The sequence below is a fragment of the Apteryx mantelli genome, chromosome 1 (assembly GCF_036417845.1).
Source record: "Apteryx mantelli isolate bAptMan1 chromosome 1, bAptMan1.hap1, whole genome shotgun sequence".
Classification (NCBI taxonomy): Eukaryota; Metazoa; Chordata; class Aves; order Apterygiformes; family Apterygidae; genus Apteryx; species Apteryx mantelli.
Window position 1 is genome coordinate 9,926,955 of NC_089978.1, and position 18,426 is coordinate 9,945,380.

The window sequence follows — 18,426 nt, forward strand, 5'->3', positions numbered from 1 at the left end:
TACCTTATCGAACGATTCCTCGTTTGCTGCCCCTACGCTTTAAGCCACCTTTGTGCTCTTCCAGCCCTGTGGTGACTAACTACTTGGTAGGCTGTTCCCAGAGCATAAATCAAAACATCTGGCGGTTAACAACAAAAAGCTGTTACAACAGCTGGAGTTTGCCAGGATGCAGAGGATCTCCAGCCAGAAATCCTTTCCCAGCTGCAGGAAATAATAGTGATACGGGGTCTGCTGTACCAGCGCGGCATCAGCCAGGAGCTGCCTGATTAGTGACGATCCTCTTGTCCTCTGCATGGGCAAGGTGAAATGGGAGTGCGCCGTCACACAGCTCGGCTCAGCTCAGCTCAGCTCAGCTCAGGGCCATGCTCTGCCTCATCGCTGTCGCAGCCAGCACCGGCTTTGCAAGCATGGAAAGATGCTTTGTACTCAAACTCAGCTCATATTTGGCTGTCTGGCTGAACCATCCTAGATTAAGATAGGAGGTGCAAAGTCTTGGCATTTATTTTATGAGCCAGGTAGTCCAAGTGTGGCCCCAAAAGCACTAACAAGCATTGGAGACACAGCTGCTGTAGGGATGTGCAATGAGGCTTTCACCTATGGGTGAGTGGTTCAAAGCTAGGCCTGATCTTCCAAGTCTAAGTATCAATCTTACGGGGTTACCACCAGCCTTACTGAAGGAGCTGTTATTTTAGTAACGGCCACGGATGCTGGAACCAACTTTCATAGTTGCAGCTCGTCTCTGCTCACTCCTGGATCTGTCTAGGCAGGCCCAGCTTTCGCCTCGCGGGGCTCACAGTGGGGGAAATTTGGGAGATCAGCTCACTGGGATACTGGCCTCGGTAGCCAGCGCAATTTAAGACAGTCCCAGCAGTTCAAACAGCCTCATTTGTCCCAATGCAACTCTTTGTGGGGCTGCCACATCAACCAAATCACTGACGTGCTCCACGTTTAAAATATCCTTCAAAATGAAACCAAGCAAAACCCCTGAAGGTTGTTTTTAACCCAGATCTTTTTGCTGATCTGGGTTACAGCTCAGCCCCACAAATAGTCATACGGACAAAACAAAGGGAGAGATGAATGGCAGCGCAATTATGGGAAAAAGCAGCTGAGGGTGGAGGGGGTGTGGTGGAAACTTCACTACTGGAGCCAGTGTCTCATGATACAACATTTCCACATTACTGGCGCTTAGGCCATTTTTGATTTTTGGCTGCAGAACCCAAGTCTCCTTTGCCACTAACTCCTTAACATTGACTCTCTCTTTAAAGAGCTTCAACAGAACAAAACAAAACAAAAAAAATCCAAAAAAACAAAACAGCAGAACAACTAAAAAAAATCCTTATAAAGGTTAGTTTTTCTCCCCTCTGTAGTCAAACCTTGGCTGATGTGTCTTCATAGCGGTTCATGGAGGTTATCCCCAGTCTGGAGCAACTAGGGCAGCCCACTGTCAGTTCACAGGTAATTCTCAGACACCGGGTTTGGGGTGACTTGTGTAAGGGTAAAAGGCCATCAGAGAGGCCTGGAATAGACAACAACATCTTGAACATCATGTGTGAGGCTCTTTGTCAGTGTTAACAGCTCCAGAGATCCCTCTCCCTCCCCTAGAAGCTCTTTTCTTTGATGTTTGTTGCATTTAACTGTAGCTATATTAAAGACTCCAAATTACAAGTTTCAAGTCAGAGATCTTACTAATCTCAAAGGCATGAGCAAATCACTCTAATTAGATGCTGTTCTTCAGAACCTGACTAGGTATAGATACCCAGGTGATAATTCGTACAGTCTTCTTTATAGCACATACTCAGTATTATCCACTCTAGTCTGATTTAGTTCCTTGTCAGAATAACATTATGCTAATCCAAGTAATCCTGCACACAGAATGCTGCATGATGTAGATGTTTAGGTGGGTTAAGATAATAACTAATATCATAAACTGTAATATCTGTGTCAAAGGAACTGGTGAAGGACGTACACAAAAAGAAGGAACTCAGCTGTCACTGTACATCATAACTGATGAACAGGTATGACAAAAAGGAATAAAAATAAGCGGCTCATTAATGAGCTTAATTAAAAACAATTTGCAATAAAATGTAGAGAATAAATTAAACCTCTGCTCTGAAGGGCTGAAAATATCCTGAGGAGCAAACACTTTTCAAGCATATTACTAAGAATGGCATTTCTCTTTCCAAAAGCTACTAACAGTTCTGGTATCCTTAACAGGCCAGCACTTCTGTGGCCGTTCTCCACCATAATTCCTGGAGCTGAACGCATATTTGGACACAGATGCTGTCACACTTGAGGCAAAGAGGAGCCTTTTGCAAGGCCCTGCATTTCCCAGGAGCTGCGGTTGTGCATGGTTGTGGTCCCGCTCCCCTGCTCGGCCCGGATGAGACATTCGCCAGCGCACGGGAGAACGGCCCCAGCTCCGGCAGCCCAGCGCTGGACCCGCACGGCATCTCTGAAACGGCTTCCTTCGCCTTAGCATGCAAGCACTGAAGCATGCACCTCCTTTTGCCGGTGCCCAGCGATGTTATGGCTCTCGGCTATTTCCATTTGGCAAAGGTGTTCCCAGAGCCTGCGTTTAGAGCCCAGCTGCGCTGCTCTAACCCCCTGGCACCATCCCCTCCCCGCAACGCGAGCACGCCAGCCCTTCCTCCTTCGGGGAGAAAAGAAAGCGATCGCAACGGCAGTGGAGCCAACGTAAGAAAGAAAGTCACCCAAAACGTGAGGGCTGGCAGGAACACCTTAGTTCTCCACAGAGGGTAAAATTTTATTTCGATATAAAAATTAAATAGCAAAGTTTTTTTTTTTTACAGTGATAAATTAGAAATTTACAGTACATACATCAAAGTAGCTATGTTTTCTGCACGCCCCCAAATAATCAATATCTGTTGCCTCCAAAGTTCGGAAAAAGAAGCTAAGTTGTCTGTTTAACATACGAGCTAAGCTTGTACCTCTCCGTCAGGCACGTCGGAAACCTGTGGCCAGGCGAACGCGCTGGGGTGGGGGGAGCAAGGCAGAATTAGCTCGAGGGAGGGAGCAGGGATCCTGCAAGGAAGGTGACCGCTGCAATGTTTCTCGTTCTATAACCACAGCAACTGCACTTCCGAGACAGGATTAGTCACACATTTTTTTGGCTTGAAATTCATAACAGCATTGAAATGAGAGAACATATGAGTTGCAGATACCCACTCTTCCTAACTGCTGACTTTTTGACTATCTGCCGTGACTTCCCACTTGCAAATCCCCGAAGCAGAACAAGGTAAATGCACATGGCTGAATAAATTCATGGAACAATTTTGTTGCTGCAGCAGAAGGCAGCCAGCTAGTCTTGCTTTGGGCTGGCATGGTGCCCCTGGAAAGCTTGGGAAAGATGTTCCTTCAGGAACAGCTGGTGTCTCTCCCCACCCCACCTCCTAGCCATAGTAGTTGAGTGCTTCACACTTGTTAATGGTATATCCCTCCAGCTCCCTCGTAAGGCAACGCGGTCATCCTTGGCCGATTCATTTCTAATGTCATAAATCACCAGGGACATCTGTCTGGAGTCCAGAGGGTCATAATCTGAGATGCAGGGATCTGATAAAAGGGGCACTACTTATCACTTCTGTGTACATAACATGGCTAAAAATACCATTTACTGAATAGGTCAGGTCAAACATGAATCATATTAGCCATGAGAAAATCCAAACCATTTTAGATTGAAGGACACCTGAATGAATGCGGCATCCTGGCACAGGCCAATATGAGGTTAGAAGACAAAGCTCATACGGTGCCTTCACCCCCTGCAAGTCAAAATATAGCTGCTGATATTATAGCCCTTGCTGTGTCAGGGGAAAGCTCGCATCATGGAGAAGCTCAGCCATCTGAAGCTCTCGGACGCGCAGAACTTCTTGTCCAGAGAGGAACAGCCAGATCCAAACACAACACTAATAGCAAGAGACTTTATAGAGAGGATCAAAAGGCTCAGCTGGTACGCGGAGCTGGCCAAAACAATACTCGTGCGTTTGGAGCAGAATGTGTCAAGTTGTCACTTGTTCTGCTAGAGAGGGAGCCCAACCGCAAAGACTGCAATTAGGGTTTGTTTGTTTGTTTTTTTTCAAATGTGCTCTAGCACATGTTTCAACATTGACATTGAAACAATACACGCTTCTGGGACAGATTAGTGCTCATGGCCAGAGCTGGAATGAATTGTGGTTTGGGAAGCACATGGGGCACCTGTACGTAAAGTGAGGACTGTAATAAAGCAGCGCTTAGCCTCAGCTGCCCTGAAGGTCACGCGAGTTGGGGCACCAGGGGGACACTCGGCAGCTGACCAGGGTCCACACAAACAAATGAAGTAAAAATTCAGATAAAACCGAAGGTCCTTCAAAGGGATAGACCATTGAAACAATGTTCTCTTAAGCACTTGTGGGCTATATATTTTTGCATCACGCTTCTTACTAACCAAACAAGCCCCACGTACAAGGTTCAAGCTCCCCATGAGCACAACAGGCCAATGCCTCTTCAATTAAAAGGATAAGAGAACTTGACTTTGGGTATGAAACAGCATTATCCCTCAAGAAGTTGGATCTCTTGTCTTTGGCTCCCTTTACAAAAGCTGAAAACGTCTCTTGTTCCCGACGACCGAATGCCTGCTCTCATCCTACGCGTATCTATACGCTAACAAAACTCTCTGGAGCTGTCAGTGAGCAATCGGGGCATTGCTCTGAGGCAGTCAGCTGTACTGCTATGTCACGGGCTGAGAATGTTCTTTTAATTGCAACTGACACACATAATTATACAACTGATCTGTGTGAACATGAGGCTGCCAAGGAACTGAACATTTCACTTCTCCCAGCCTGGCCTCTCCAGAGATACCATCGCACTGAATGAAATATATTAAGACTTAATTGCTTCATGCAGTGGATCTCCAGAGAGGCACAGACAAGTTTACTTGCAGAAGACTGACGTTGTTCTGAAGAGACCCTCCACTCATTTTCCTCTTTGCTGTAGGAAGGAATACTATAACATAAGACTTTATTTAAAGCTATTAAATGCAGGGGAATAAAGTAGTCAGCTGGAAATAGCAGGAGCACCCAAAAGGACAGGATCAGAGGCAGGTGGATAATGGTAATCGATGCAGAATAGCATACACAGTTTCCAAGCTCTCACTTATTCCTCTGCTTCTGATAATGGCCTTGAGTAACAATTTAAAAAAAAAAAAAAAAAGAGGAAATACCAACAGAATCATAAAGTAATTCAGGTTGGAAGGGACCTTGGGAGGTCTAAATTCCTCATCAAAGCAGGGCCAAAACTGAATTTAGGCCAGGTTAAGGCAGTAAAAAGAATATGCGTCACAATTATTACTAGATCATCAGATGAGTTAAAGAATCATCCTTAATAATAACTCACTAAATGCTACTCTTTATGGGTAAATCTCAGACCTGACATTTGTTGCAGGACCTGATCCTTGGCTGATTTGTGCAGTGTGCAACACTAATGGGAGCAGTAGGGTTTCCCAGGGTGGAAAGACACAATCCTCAATGGGAGCTTCTTTCACGATGCTCAACTCAGAAAGAAGAAAGACGGTTAACAGAGCTCCTGGAAACTCCACCTTCTGATAACTGGACACTAAATCAGGCCAGAATTTGGCCTCAGCCTGCCTTTCCACCATCAGCTGTAAGACGACTGAAAGAAAACACCATCCCATATCACTAGGATGGCTACAGTCCCACAGCTTCTAAAGACTTAAGTATGCTGCAGCCTGCTTCAGGGAAGAAAAAAAAAAAAAAGATAATGTGTTTGTTTTTTTTCACAGCTTTTAAAGCCTCCCTGGGCTTTCCTATTTTGGGCAGCATGGTTTATGGCTATTGTATTTGCAGCATGATCTTTTTGTTGCTTATTCTTTAAGGCTTTTTTCCCCCCCCGCCCCTCAGAGACAGCTTTCATATCTGTCTCCCTACTCTACACTCAGCAACACTTCCACTGCAATGCTTATACACCATCAGTCCTTCATGTGAGAACAGTCGGAGAGCACTGGGGTGTCGTTGTTCTCTCATACCACAGTCTCGTTCCCTTTCCCGGGTTTCACCCAACCATCTGCTCTCTTCTCCCGTTTCACTTTCCCTGAGTTCACCAGTCTGTTTGAGCACTTCTGCCATGTGTGCAGAGTTTTGGCTGACCAAATCCACATACCTGATGTAATACCCACCAGGAGGGACATGAAGATTTTGAGCATCTCCACGGCCATATTGGAATCGTCTGCTGAATAGCGGAAAACAGCCCAGTTGGAGATTTCGTAAAAATAACACGCAATGACACACGTCGCTGGGACGGTGTACAGCACTGAAAAGACACCGATTTTGACCATCAGTCTTTCCAGTTTGTCAGTTTTAGTTCCATCTTTCTGAAGGTTAGACCGGATTTTAAATAAGGCCACTAATCCGGCTGCAATGAATAAAGTTCCAATAACCAGGTAAGTAAAAAGTGGTGCAACAACAAAGCCCGTGAGCGCATCTAGGTTCTGGTTGCCAACATAACACAGACCAGTGAGCTCATCTGCATCTACTAGTCTCATAATCAAAATGACTATGGTCTTCACTGCAGGGATGGCCCAGGCTGCAATATGGAAATAGGAGCTGTGCATTTCTATAGCTTCGTGGCCCCACTTGAGTCCTGCTGCCAGAAACCACGTCAATGTGAGAATAACCCACCAGATGGAGCTAGCCATCCCAAAAAAATACATCAGCAAGAAAATTATAGCACATCCTGTGTTCTTAAGACCTTCTTGGATAAGAACAGGTTCTGCTGCCTCTTCAAAATCACAGGATATCCTTTCCCGGCCCACAGTTAGCCTCACAATATAAGCAATGCTATAAATATTGTAGCACATGCTCAAAAATATGATTGGGCGCTCTGGGTAGGAAAATCTGGATGAATCAATCAGGAAGGTCAGGACTGTGAATGCCGTTGAGATGAAGCAAAGACTAGCCCACACGGCCATCCAGATATCTGTGAATTCCTTAGCCGACCTGCTGTAGAGCCCAGCATCGTAGCCACACTTCAGGACACAGTTCAAGCTTCTTTTGACCCAGATATACTGGTCTGAATTAGATCCCATGCTGTGGCATTCTTCTCCAGGCTGCAAGGACGTCTTGCTATGAAGGGGAACCTCTTCATCTCCCGGGCCCTCCATGCACATGTGGTTGTGATCATTCTGGGGTGGGAATTTGCTGCAGTTCAGGCTGTCTGGCCAGGCAAATCCAAATTCTTTTAAAACAGGTTCACATCTCCTTTTGACGGAGAGGCACATGCCACCACAGGGCCCTATAGGGATGTTAATCTTCTCGGTGCACATAGGAACATAGACTGAACAAAGGAAGAACTAGAAGAGAAAAAACAAAAATCACAACTGTGTTAGAAGAAAATTAAGCAGGTCAACATATAACAAGTTCTCTTTTTGTCTTTTTAGCAGTAATATTTGGTCCTTTGCCTTGAAAAACAGGAAGCAGCATAAAACAAATAAACCAAGAACAATAAAAACAAAGGAGAAAAAAACCCTAAAAATGTTGTCTTCTTTTGGTTCAGAAATGGTCCGAAGCCAAAGCCCGAACATTTTACTCCCTAGATTAGCTGTATGTAAATTTAGTCCATCAATTTCAATAAAGCGAGTAGGATTTAGCCAGATCTAAACCTCAGGGGTGCAATTTAGAAAAGCAAAAAACAAATTAAAGAAGTGGTTTAAACAAATACATATATTTGTTCAAGGCACTGCCTGGATTTTACAGCTAACAAACAAGCAGAAGAAAAGGCATTTATTGAATCACTTTGGTTCGTGATTCTCCTGGAAGAATGACTTTTTCTTTTACTATAAGGTCCAGTATGTATTTATAACAACAATAATAAAATATTGCAGTTTGCTCAGGCTTTTGAATAATTGTATTTCTGGGACATGACAACGTAAGGGGGACCGTGTGCTAGTCTGGGAATTCTGCTCCAAGAGAGAAGCTAGGTTTTTTCTTGTCTGATGAAATCCACGCCGGGAGGGAGGAGAAGGATCTTGCCATCAGGATGGGAAAGAAACTCCTGCAGCGAAGTTACCGGCGGAGCCTCCGCACGCCGGCGGCACGCGCCGCTCGCTGCTCTCCTCCCGCGGGCAGCGCCGGCTCCGGACGGGCTCCGGAGAGCCGCTCGCAGCTCCCGCAGGCTCCAGCTCCGCGGCGGCCCGGCGAGCACAGCTGCCCGCTCTCGCTCCCCGCGCGGCGCCGGCGGCGGCTTTCGGGGCCGCCCGGGGCCGCCGCTCCGCTCCGCTCCGCTCCGCTCCCCTCCGCTCCGCTCCGCTCCGCTCCCCTCCGCGCCGCGCCGCGGCCCGCCCGCCCCCCTCGCGGCTCCCTCCGCGCCGCTCCCGCGGCCGCGCGGAGCGCCCACCTGGAGCTGGCTGGAGCAGCCGTACTGGATGAGCGGGGTGAAGGTGGTGAGCTGCAGCTCGGCGTCCGCCTGCAGCTCGTGTCCCACCAGGTTGGGCATCTTGGTGACGTTGTAGCCCAGGTTCTGGCACATGGCGATGCGGATGGCGTCGCAGCGCCGCTCCTCCTCGTCGCCGAAGCCCCGCGCCCCGCCGAGCAGCCCGGCCAGCAGCACGGCCAGCAGCCGGGCGCCCCCGCCGCCGCCCCCGCCGCGCCGCGCCATGGCCCCCCGCCGCCGCCGCCGCCGCCGCCGCCGCCGCCGCCGCCCACCTGCCCTGTCCTGCCCTGTCCTGCCCTGCCCTGCCCGCCCCGGCCCGCCCCGGCCCGCCCCGGCCCCGGCCCCGGCCCCGGCCCCGCCGCCGGCCGCGCCGCGCCGCGCCGCGCCGCACGGGCCGGCTTCAACGGGGAGTGGCCGCGGGCGGCTCTGCTATTAAACGGCCTCGCCGAGAAACGGCCCAGGGGAGGGACGGCGCCTCCCCGCACCGCCGCCCCCTGCCCTGCCTTCCCCTGCCCTCCCCTGCCCTCCCCTCCCCTCCGCCGCCGCCCCCCCCGACGGCACGGCGCGGCACGGCGCGGCCCGCCGACGGGGCCCCGCTTGTCCCCGGGGGGAGCCCCCGCCTCCGGCCCCCCACGGCCCCCCAAAACAGCGTCCCCCTCCGTAGGGAGCTCCTACCTGCAACCCCCCACATCCCTGAGAAGTGTCCTCCACCTCCATGGAGACCCCTTCTCATGTCTCACCAGGGCCCGAGGAAACCTCCTCCCCCTCCGAGGGGAGCCCCTGTCCATACCTACCACATCCCTGAGAAGTGTCCTCCACCTCCATGGAGACCCCTTCTCATGTCTCACCAGGGCCCGAGGAAACCTCCTCCCCCTCCGAGGGGAGCCCCTGCCTGCACCCGGCACATCCCCCAGAAGTGTCCTCCCCTCCAGGGGCAGCTCCTGCCTGCATCCCCCCATGACCCCCCCAAACCGACCTCCTCCTCCATAGGGAACTCCTACCTGCAACCCCCATGGCCCTGAGAAATGCCCTCCCCCTCCATGGAGACCCCTCCTTGTGTCCCCCCATGGCCCAGAGAAGCCTGCTCGCCCTCTGAGGGGAACCCCTCCCTGCACACCCACATCTCCCAGAAATGTCCCCCCACTCTGCGAGGAGCTCCTTCTGGCATGCCCCCACCTCCCTGCGAAATGTGCTGCCCCTCCAGGGGGAACCCTGCCTGTGTCACAGAATCACAAATCACAGAATCACAGAATGGTTGAGGCTGGAAGGGACCTCCGGAGATCATCTAGTCCAAGCCCCCTGCTCAAGCAGGGTCACCTAGAGCACATTGCACAGGATTGCGTCCAGGCAGGTTTTGAATATCTCCAGAGAAGGAGACTCCGACTCAGGCGTCCCCCCATGTCCCTGAAGAACATCCTCCCGCTCCACAGGGAGCTCCTAAGTGCAGCCCCCACAGCCCCAAGACATGTCCTCCCCCTCCATGGAGACACCTGAGTGCATCCCCCCACATCCCCAAGAAATGTCCTCCCTCTCCAAGGGGAGGCCCTGCCTGCATTCGCCAATGTCTCTGAGAAATGCCCCTCCCATGGAGGTCCCCACCTGCATCACCCCCACCCACCAAAATGCCCCCCCCCCCTTGGAGAGCCCCTACTGGCCCCCTCATCCCTGAGATTTGCCCCCTCCTCTCCCCGGGGAGCCCACATCCCCCCTCCCTGAGAAATGCCCCTGGGGCCCCTGCCCGTGTCCCCTCTCCCCACCCCAAATGCCCCCTTCCCACCCAAGCACCCGGCGCCCCGAGGAAACGTCACTGCTGTGCCCCCCGGCCACGCGCACCCACCGCAGGCCCGGGTGCTGCCCGGCCCCGGCCCCACGGAGCACAGCGGGGTTGGTGGGATCGGCACCCCCAGCCCTTCCCGAACTTCTGCGTCTCCCTTCTCCAGCCAAGGGTGCTCCGCTTCGTCGTCATGCTGGTGAAGACGTCCGTAGGGAGGCGTCGAGCTGGGAGAGGCCGGCAGCCTTGCCGGATTTGGCGCTCTGCGACATTCAGCGCTGAAGACTCTTTTCTGCATTTTTAGTAATTAAGAAAACGTGAAGCGGTTTCAGGAGGGCTGTGATTGCCGTTTGCCGAGCTAGCGGGAAGGCCTGCTGCTGGAGGGTGTCCCGTTATACGGCTCATCCATCCGGGGATTCGTCCCTGCGCTCGCCCAGGCCGGGCTGGGTTTGCCAGTCGGAGGCAGGCGCCTCCTCTTCCTCCCCAAATCCCTGCGGCGGTGGCTCCCGAGCTGCAGCTTTTCTTCCTAATGAGTTAAATTGCACTGCTGGCCATTTGGTCACGGCTGGGTTTTAACGCTGCTTGCTTTTCGCTGGGGCTGAGAAACCTGGAGGGCAGCGCTAGGCACCTTTTGGCGTTTGTATGAATCTCAATAAAATAAATACGTAGGAACGAAGCGTTCGTGAGTTTGGAGGGAACCGGGCTGGGTGATCGAACAGACCTCCGATGTGTCAGCCGGAGCAGGGGTTAAGAGCAAACAACTGAGGCTCATACTTAAATTCTCCCGGTATTATTTACACCTGTAATAAAATCTGGTTGAGCGGGTTGTGCCTTCAGCAAAAATATGTCATCTATTAACGAACTGTTTGTAAAGCACTTTGCAAATGTTTGTAAAGTCCCGTTGAAATGACCGGCTATTGTGCGCGTGTCTGCGTGAGTGCGATGCGGGGCAGGGGTGTGTGTTTCCAGGCAGGTCTGTCCTCACGGGCTGGGCATCGCTCTTTACATGCCGCCCCTCCCTTTGCCCCCAGGTCCCCACCACGCGGCGGAGCCGGCGAACAGACTGAGGCAGCCCGTAATCATGCCTCCTTTGCGGGCATGAGACTGTGAATCACAGCAAAAATCGTGCTGCGAACCGCTCCACGCTCCGGCACTGCTAGCTGGCCCTAGCTCTGTTGCAAACACCGCTGGTGTCTTATTTTCATCTCTGAGATGCCGAAAACGTGTGTTAGCTGCAGCGTGATGGTGCAGTGGCTGATGATCCCTAAGCGTGCTTTCTTGTGGCAAGATGGAGAGTGTTTTAGCTGAGGTTAACGTGGCCCTCATCACTGTAATGCTTTATAACGAGCTCCGATAAACAGGGACTGTAACCTCACGATATCCTTGTGAGGCAGACAAGTAATATTATCTTAACTTTTTAAACACAGCGGCAGACGGGTCTACAGTCCCAAGGTCACGCAAGGAGCCTGCAGCGGAGTCGGGAACCCGGCTCGTATCTCGTGTGTTTGCCCGTGAGCATTGCCTTGGGGAACCGGCCGTGCTCCGCGGCTAATCTCAGCCGACGATAACGCTGGGAACACGCGCAGCGCGAGACCTCCGTCGGCGAGGCCGCGTTCCCAGCCCGCGACCGAACGCGGACCAGCGTGGGAAGCGGGTGGTGGGCATCCCGCGGCCCGCAGCGTCCGATGGGCCCAAGCAGGAGGCAGCAGGCAGAGCCTCCTGCGGGAGAAGTGCTCTTGTCCACATTATGGAAGAGAAGACTGCAGGGAGGATCGCAGTGACCTTAAAAGCTCAGCATGCCAAAACCCTTTCCATTTGCAGTCTCCTGCCACAGCTGGGCACTAATTCCCGTGAAACAGTTCACCTAGTGCAGATGCAGCAGACTGCGCTGCAAAACCCTCTGCCCCTGGAGCTGGTGCCTTGCCTGGGTAAAGGGGCAGGGGGGCATTTAAAACCGCGATAGGTACAAGTATCTTTTCAGAAAAACAACCCCCTCCCCCTAAACTACCACTGTTGCTTTTTCTTTGAGAACGCAAAATAAATATTAGAAAGTGCTACACTGCTCTGTTTGCTTTGGAAGGTCTTTTAGATAATGGGAATTGGTTTTCAAAACAACAGTGCTAGGAGAGGCGGTGGCAAATCATACCAGAGGGCTGAGCTGGAAAAAATGGTAATCACCCTGCTTTGAACCTTATGCATATATTAAGAGTGATTAAATGTCAACATGATAAGCATGTGCCTAACAGTTTCTTTAAAGAGATCAAAGTAAGAAACCTCTGGGACAGTGGGTTTACAGATTCTTAGATTACTGGACAGTTGTGAGATTCTGGCCTGAATCCTGCACAGCGCAACCCATGTTACTTCTTTGAGTATCATTTGAATTACAGCATATAGGGCTTTTTTTAAATCTTATTTTGATTTAACGGCTGCCTTTACTAAAGGAGCAGCAGCCAGCTTGCTAAAAAGCTCTAATTGTTATTTATCGGGGCTGCCAATAATTATAAATGGTTTCTAGTCCAAGTTACCTTCAGCTTCCAGCCACTGGCTTTTATTATATCTTACCAGCTAGGCTGAGAAAGCCATTACCAAGATAATCCCTACAGGTAATGTGGGACTGTGATTAAGCCGCCCTTTGAGCTTTCCATAGTAAGCAAAACAGATTGAACTTCCTGAGCTTCTTACTGTAAGGCATCTTTTCCAATGCTTTAATCATTCTTTTGATTTTAAGGGAGCAAGATTTGGCCCTGCCATTTCAAAAGTGCTTTCACCCAAACCCATCCTGCCCAGTCTTATCAGAAACGTCTGAATAAGCAGCCTAATCACCTTCAGTCACTGTAGAGTTGACTAGGATAGACAGACACTTCCAGAGGGCAATTGAGATAATAGAAATTCCATTAATTTAAAAACCTAATTTATTATTACCTTGCTGTTTTTCCTATTCCCCCCTTAAGTTTGTAGGTATTTGTTTGCATATTTATTAAAGTTGTGAACATATTTTAAGTTACAAAAACAAATGATGTTCACCTATGTCTCTCAAACTCTTACATCATCTTGCAGGAAATCGGAGAAGGTTCATAACTCTTCTCTGAACATTTTCAATGCAGCAACACTTTCCTGAATTGTAGGTATTGGAATATGATTCAACTTTCTAGTAGGAGTGACACGAATGTCAAATGTGGAGGTCAAATAACTTCTTCATTCCCACTCAAGTTCACCCTGCTTATACACCCAAGGATACCATCTACCCTTTGGACCATAGCATCACACTGGGAGCCAGGACTGATGCCTCATGGGCTGTCCTAAGAAACATAAGGCACCTTGCTCACCTTGTGGATACCACATTAGGATGAAATTCTCTAAACCAAATATAGAAGTCTACTTTTGGTCAGATGAATTTCATTCTAAAAATGCCTCTTTCTCTCAGTTGACTTTAAGGAGAATGGAGGATGAGCAGCCCTCAAGTGAAGGTTCCCCAAAGAGGTGTCTGGATGGGAGCAGCCCCTGCCTCCTGCCAGTCTGTGACCGAGGAGATGGACCTTGCCAGCCCGGAGATTTCTTCTAAAGTTCATGGTTGAAAGTTATTTAAACATGCTGAATTTTTAAAATGTGTGACTTCTATAGCTATTTTGGGACATTTTCTTATATTACCACTGAAGTGGTAGGATTGAATTAATCACTATTAGTCAGTTATCTCTATCATGTCATATAACCCTTAACCCATGTATGTTTTCCCAATATACGACAAAAAATATATTGGACATTTCTGTCACCTTCATTGTTTATTGACAAATCCACAACTTCCATCTAGAAATGTAATCAATGAGTTTCTTTTTGTCTCAGTATACACAAAAATTTTATCACTTTTTAAAAATTTTATTAAAGTTTTCTTTCTTATTTTTCCATCTATAAAGTTGGGTGATTTTTTTAATGAAGGCAGATCACTTCCTTTGTCAAGAAATGGCTTTTTGAGCATCTAGTAAAATATTTAAAATTGATTCCTAATTGCTATTCATGTTTAATATAAATTCTCTCCCATACTTACTTCTGTAGTTTGCGAGGCCTTCATAAAGCAGGAAGTACATCTATTACCCGATTTGCATTTATGCCACTGTATTTATCAATTATAATCCACATGTGAATTGTTCAGTAATAATCAGAGGAGGAATGTTTTGTTTTGTTATGACACTTCCAATAAGCATAACTCTACTCAACTTCAGGACAAAATATACCAATACAGTGAGCTGCATTTGTATTTATGCATATATATGTAAATAAATATACATGTATATAATATTCCTATATAATCTGAATGGGAGCGCCAGAGTACAGATGCAAACACGAGTCTGTGCACAAGCTAGTGTGCAGAGTGGCAGAGCTCCCGTTTATTTTGATGGGGCAGGATGCATCCCAGGCCTTGAGATGAAGTGTATAGCCTGTGCAAGTTTATGTGCCGTGATGCACTGCAGCAAAGAGCTTCTGGCTGTGCATCGGTCTCACGGGACAGATTCAGAGAGGCTCGGCTGTGTGGCAGCGGCTCTTCACGGGATCGACGTCTTTCTCCCATAGGTGGGAAGAACCCTGTCCTGGACTGATCCAGCTCCTATGTGAGTTTGCAGCTGGGTCAGTGAGAGATGATCTGGGTCCCAAGCACACGGGGTGGGATTCAGCTCTGGATGAGAGGTCCTCGAGGGAGAGTTCAACTGATGGAGGATAGAGGGCAATTCAGCTAACATGCTGCTAGTATCTGCTTCAGGGCAGACCTGAATGTAGCCAACTTTAATGTACTTCAGCGTAGTTAAACAATGACAAATGCATCATGTGGATTCACACATGCAATTTCTTGTGTGCTGGGGCAAACATGGGGCAATAGTTGCCACTTGAGCCCCAGATGTCATTAGTAATTAGATCTGTGCAGAGACCTCAGAATTGGGTCTTTTATCACTGTAAGCAGGAAATTTCAGTGCTCTTTAATCACTTGCATTTAGTGATCATTAACGTGTTCGACAACATGAGAGGATTTTTCCATCTATGTGAAATAGGAATAATCTCATCTATATGAGATTATTTGCATGGTTAGGAATCTAGGAGGCACAGGTATGTATCATGCATGAGGTTTAATGGGCTGCTGAGAGCAAAGATGGTCATAACTTCTGCAAGATGAAAGGTGCATATATAAAGGACAGTTTATATAAGTAATAGTATTTTTCACAGAGATATTTCTCTTCCCAGGCTTAAGAATAACTTTAATTCTTTTTTTACAGCTTTTCCCAAACCCCTTTACTCTAGTAATGAGAGGTTCATATCTTCAGCCAGATTAGCAGAACAGATAAGAAGTTACTAGACCAGTCACTTGCAGGATCTGGTGAGACAAAAAACATTTGCACAATTTTTTCAGAGTGTAGCTACATTTATAAAATGCTGTATTGAAAAACAAAACCAACCAAAACAACCAGCCCCCTCCCTCACCTGATTTTGCCAAACTTCCCAGAAAAGCTCTGTTGCAGAAATACAGTATGCCAAATTTCAATAAAATCTGTTCCTTTCAGGGAAAATTAGTAGACTGTGGTTTGAAAATCAGCCTCACAGTGGGAGCAACATCCAGCCCGAACTTTGGAATCGCTGCTACTACCTCATAAGATGACCTTCACTTTAAACTGCTACTCTTATTTGCTTCTATAAGGCTCAGAGAGTCACATTTGGTTTAAAATTTCCCACACTTGATGTTAGCCCAAGGGATTTTTTTTTTTCTGGAAAATGATGAACAGTTTTCTTCTTAGAAAATTGTTCAGAGGCCCTTTTTTATGCTCAGATAACTCCAAAACAGTTTGGTTTTATAACTTTAGATTTGGCATGTGCAGAGTGCAATCCTGAAGGAGGAACACGCTTTTTGTCTTGTTTGAAGAAATTTCATTTCGCAATAGCAAATTAGTCTGGAAGCTTGGAAATAATAGCCTGATCATTCACAAGACATTATTTAACCATGGTGGAAAATGACAGACTGAGTTATATTTCTCAGCGAGGTCATGAGTCTCACTTTATAAATACAGCTTAGTTTCCTTTTTGCAAAGTCATCTTTCCCACTGAATCTTTCTGCATCCTGTTTTGGTTTAATTCTGTTGCAGCATCAGAGGTTATTTCCGGGATATTTGCCCTCCATAAGCTACACTGTACTTGGCTTTCTGTGGCTTTTTGCACATCCGATTACACAGTGTCACTGGATGTGATTTAAGAGGTACTCTCTCTGCCTCTCCCCTAGGCCATGGTACCGCCTAGCATGGCACACTGGGTTCTATTACTCCTTAACCACCGAGGCTGCACCCCATCCTGGTCCAGAAATCCAGCTATCACTCACATTGTACATGACTGCGTATGGATAGAGGTGTTGCAGATTCCTTGAAAGCATCATATAGGGCTTTCTCCTCAGATGTATTACCCGAGAAGTCACGACCAACCTTTTAAACGTAATTAGACTCTGCAAATTAAGTTAGGCTGAAATATAAATCCCACAAAATAGTAGCTTAGAAGCCAGGTTTGCCCATATGCTTCAGCTGTTTTGCGCGGCTCCAGTGAAATGGCCACAAGCTAGTTTAATCAACCAGTTATTGCAGGCTTAAGGTTGTTCTGTGTCACTGGAGCAGCACAGAGCTGTCAAAGAAGGCTGATGAATCTGGCCACAAATCTTAAAATGTACTCTCTTTCCATTAAAAAGCCCATGTGAGCTGATATGCTGTGTTTAATTACATAACAGCAAGTATTGACTTGCAGGGCATGACTGAAAAAAACAACTTCTTTGTATTATGTTAGGCAGGCGGTGGGTCATTCTCCTGGGAAAAAAATTCTAGGTTTGCCAGGAGCTGAAGTTGGTTTTATTCACACTGCTTTTGTAGGGTCCGTGGATACACAAAGGGTGACTGGATACAACACCGATATCTGTCCCCTTGCTGACAGGGACTATTGGCATGATGCTCATTAAAAGCCCCTTCACATGCCTTGGGTACAATAAAGTAGTGCTAAGTTATACTTACATCTGCCTTCAGGTCCCAGAATAGTTTAAGTGGTCAGTAATACCTGACTTTTCCAATTCTAGTGAGACTGCCCAGTTTACAGTAGCACTATTCTTTACCTTGTGAGCCACTTAGTCCTTGAGCACTATTTCCAAATTCCATTTACCCCTGAAACTCTAATGTTTGGATTTATTCACAGTTGTTCTCTCTTTAGATGGTCACAGCATACACTCGGTCTGGGAACTGGAATAATTATTCCTGTTAAGGATGTGATTTTTTTGCTGATAGGTTTTATGTATAGGATGGACCTTAGCAAAAGATATCCGCTTTATTCTATTTCCTATTCCATTATAGTTTATCCCCCTTTCTTACACAGACAGAGCTGCTTTGCTGTAGAGCATTTTTATATGACATTCACGGTTTTCCTTTCTTTAATCTATTCCAGTACAGGTAAAGCAGCGCTTCTTTTATATGAAGATAGACACATAAACTTCATTTCAGAGAGTGAGAAGGACTGGTTTGGCAAGTCTTGGGCAAACAGGTTTCTTAATTTCCATCCAAGCTGGCAAATCAATCATATGGATTACTGTTACACACATTGGAGGATTTTCAAAATTAGTCTGAGCATAAATAATATTGTTCGCTCTGCCCCAGAAGGCTTTGCTGTCACTTTATAATTACCTTGTATTCTTTGCATACGTACAGGTGATTACATGGAGTGCAAAGCAATTAAGAAACAGACCTACAAATCATATCTGCCTCTCTATACAGTTCTTTATCTGTCCAAGGCAGCGATTTCATGACCATTTAAGCTGATCAGAAATGTTGTTGCTACTGTCCCATGCAGTCCTATGTACACATATTGCTGTTCCTCTGACTCCTTGGCAGGGCTGGTTCAGCAAATAGCTAACTAAGCAAAATAAAATAAATAGTCCTGTTAGGAGCAGAAGCGGTGGTGTGACTGTGGAAGAAAACAGGTCAGCTTAGATTGGCTTCAACTGTCCTGGGACCGCACCCTTATTCTTTGCTACAGGGCTGATCACGGTGGTATGTTAGCACTGCAAAGAGGTTTTGTTATCAATGGAACAAATGCAGACTTTTATTTTTATTATTACTGGATGGAACATTTGAGTATGAAGTGATCTTTCATTCCTGAGCAGTGTAATTTGTATTCGGAGGCTGACAATTCATCTAGCTCCCCATAGACATATAGAA

At 47.6% G+C, this 18,426-nt stretch overlaps 1 protein-coding gene across 1 annotated transcript; it reads right to left on the minus strand.

The window, feature by feature from the left end:
• Positions 1–2,723: 2,723 nt before the first annotated feature.
• On the minus strand, positions 2,724–8,661 carry FZD4 (frizzled class receptor 4). Its single transcript, XM_067317654.1, has 2 exons — positions 8,401–8,661; positions 2,724–7,357 (listed from the first exon to the last, which is right to left on the minus strand). Exons 1-2 carry the CDS (start codon positions 8,659–8,661, stop codon positions 6,029–6,031), a joined length of 1,590 nt encoding a protein of 529 aa, XP_067173755.1. The 3' UTR covers positions 2,724–6,028.
• Between the last annotated feature and the right edge of the window lie 9,765 nt (positions 8,662–18,426).